This window comes from Bombina bombina, chromosome 7, assembly GCF_027579735.1.
Source record: "Bombina bombina isolate aBomBom1 chromosome 7, aBomBom1.pri, whole genome shotgun sequence".
In the NCBI taxonomy this organism is placed as follows: Eukaryota; Metazoa; Chordata; class Amphibia; order Anura; family Bombinatoridae; genus Bombina; species Bombina bombina.
Window position 1 is genome coordinate 367,278,518 of NC_069505.1, and position 1,497 is coordinate 367,280,014.

The following is a 1,497-nucleotide window of genomic DNA, read 5'->3' on the forward strand; positions in this document are numbered from 1 at the left end:
TTTGTGAATAATTTCCATAATTAACTAAATGTTACACATAGGACGTTCTCTGTATTCAAAACCTGCGCCAAGGCCTCGGTGTCAGCTGTGATTGGGGTTTAACATATACACTGGTCATTCTGCACAATGTGCTAATAAACGGAGCACTTCCCTATTTCATAATCAGATCCTCACACAGCTGCAATTAATTAACGACATGTATTTGTAATCCATTTACTGTAGGTTTATTACTCATTTTAACTTATTCTTCAGTGCCCTGCAGAACAGATTGATGTGAATCATCAGCTACATAATAAAAAAAACAAAACGGAGTTAAACGTGCACAATGTCACAGCTCTTTTGGAAAGTGTTAGTGGCTCTTAAAAGAGCCTTTGGGTGTGAGGATTGAGCAAGGAGCGATCACTTTTTAGCAGCCGCCTTCTTGGCTTTGGGTTTAGCGGCCTTTTTAGCTGGGCTCTTGGTTGCTTTCTTAGCCGGGCTCTTTGCTACCTTCTTGGGCTTGGCGGCTTTAGGCTTCTTCTGGCTTTTTGCAGGGGCAACCTTGGCGCCTGTGGGTTTCTTGGCTTTTTGGGGACTTTTCTTTGCAGCAGATGGAGCCTTTTTGGGCTTCTTGGGGGACTTGGCCGCTTTCCCCTTTGGCTTTGCTGCTTTATTGGATTTGGCCTTTGCTGCCGGCAGAGCCTTTTTCTTGTCCGATTTCTCCTGGCTCTGCAGCTGCTTCTTGTTCACCTTGAACGAGCCAGAGGCCCCGCTGCCTTTAAGCTGGACGAGCCGCTCCTTACTCACCAAGGCTTTGAGAGCCACCTTGAGGCGGCTGTTGTTCTTCTCCACATCGTAGCCTTCCGCAGCCAGAGCCTTCTTGAGAGCTGCCAGGGAGACCCCGCTGCGCTCTTTAGAAGCGGACACCGCTTTAAAAATCAGATCGGACACGCTAGGACCGGACTTTGCAGGACGGCTTTTCTTGGCTCCACCTGATACAGCTGCCTTCTTTTTCGGCTGCTTCTTGGCAGGAGCGGCGCTTTCAGCGGGAGGTGCAACTGGCGCGGTCTCTGCCATTTTGTCACTAGAATATACCAATTGCGCTCTTTCTTGTGTTTAAATAGAAGCCACGTGGCGATGTGATTGGCTATACTGTTTACAGATGTGTTCTCTGATTGGTTACTTGCATGTAGGCGCATATGTCTCCTAGTTTACAAAATGGCACAGATTTTGTGTTTCCACAGCTTCACTTAATCTATATTATATTGTACTATATGTGTCATGTCTGTGTCTCTCTCACACAAGCAGAAACTGTGCACCTTATGTTACAGACTAATGCCTGCACAATGCAAACAGAACGGTATTATCTGCCGCAGGGTGTGCTGAAGTGCCAGGAGCCCCACACTTGTCTTATTATGAACAGCCTTATTATCTGTATATCTCAAATAATAACCTGAATTTCACATTATACAACACAATGCATTCTACTAAATCATGTTATTTCAAGAAAAGTGACAT

At 45.6% G+C, this 1,497-nt stretch overlaps 1 protein-coding gene across 1 annotated transcript; it reads right to left on the reverse strand.

The window, feature by feature from the left end:
• Window positions 1-399: 399 nt before the first annotated feature.
• LOC128635902 (histone H1C-like) lies at window positions 400-1,056 on the reverse strand. The gene has a single exon (XM_053688999.1). It carries the CDS (start codon window positions 1,054-1,056, stop codon window positions 400-402), a length of 657 nt encoding a protein of 218 aa, XP_053544974.1.
• Window positions 1,057-1,497: the final 441 nt, after the last annotated feature.

What these genes read in the sequence shown, in the direction of transcription:
- LOC128635902 (XM_053688999.1), bottom strand. Translation starts at nt 1,056, where the DNA reads ATGGCAGAGACCGCGCCAGTTGCACCTCCCGCTGAAAGCGCCGCTCCT.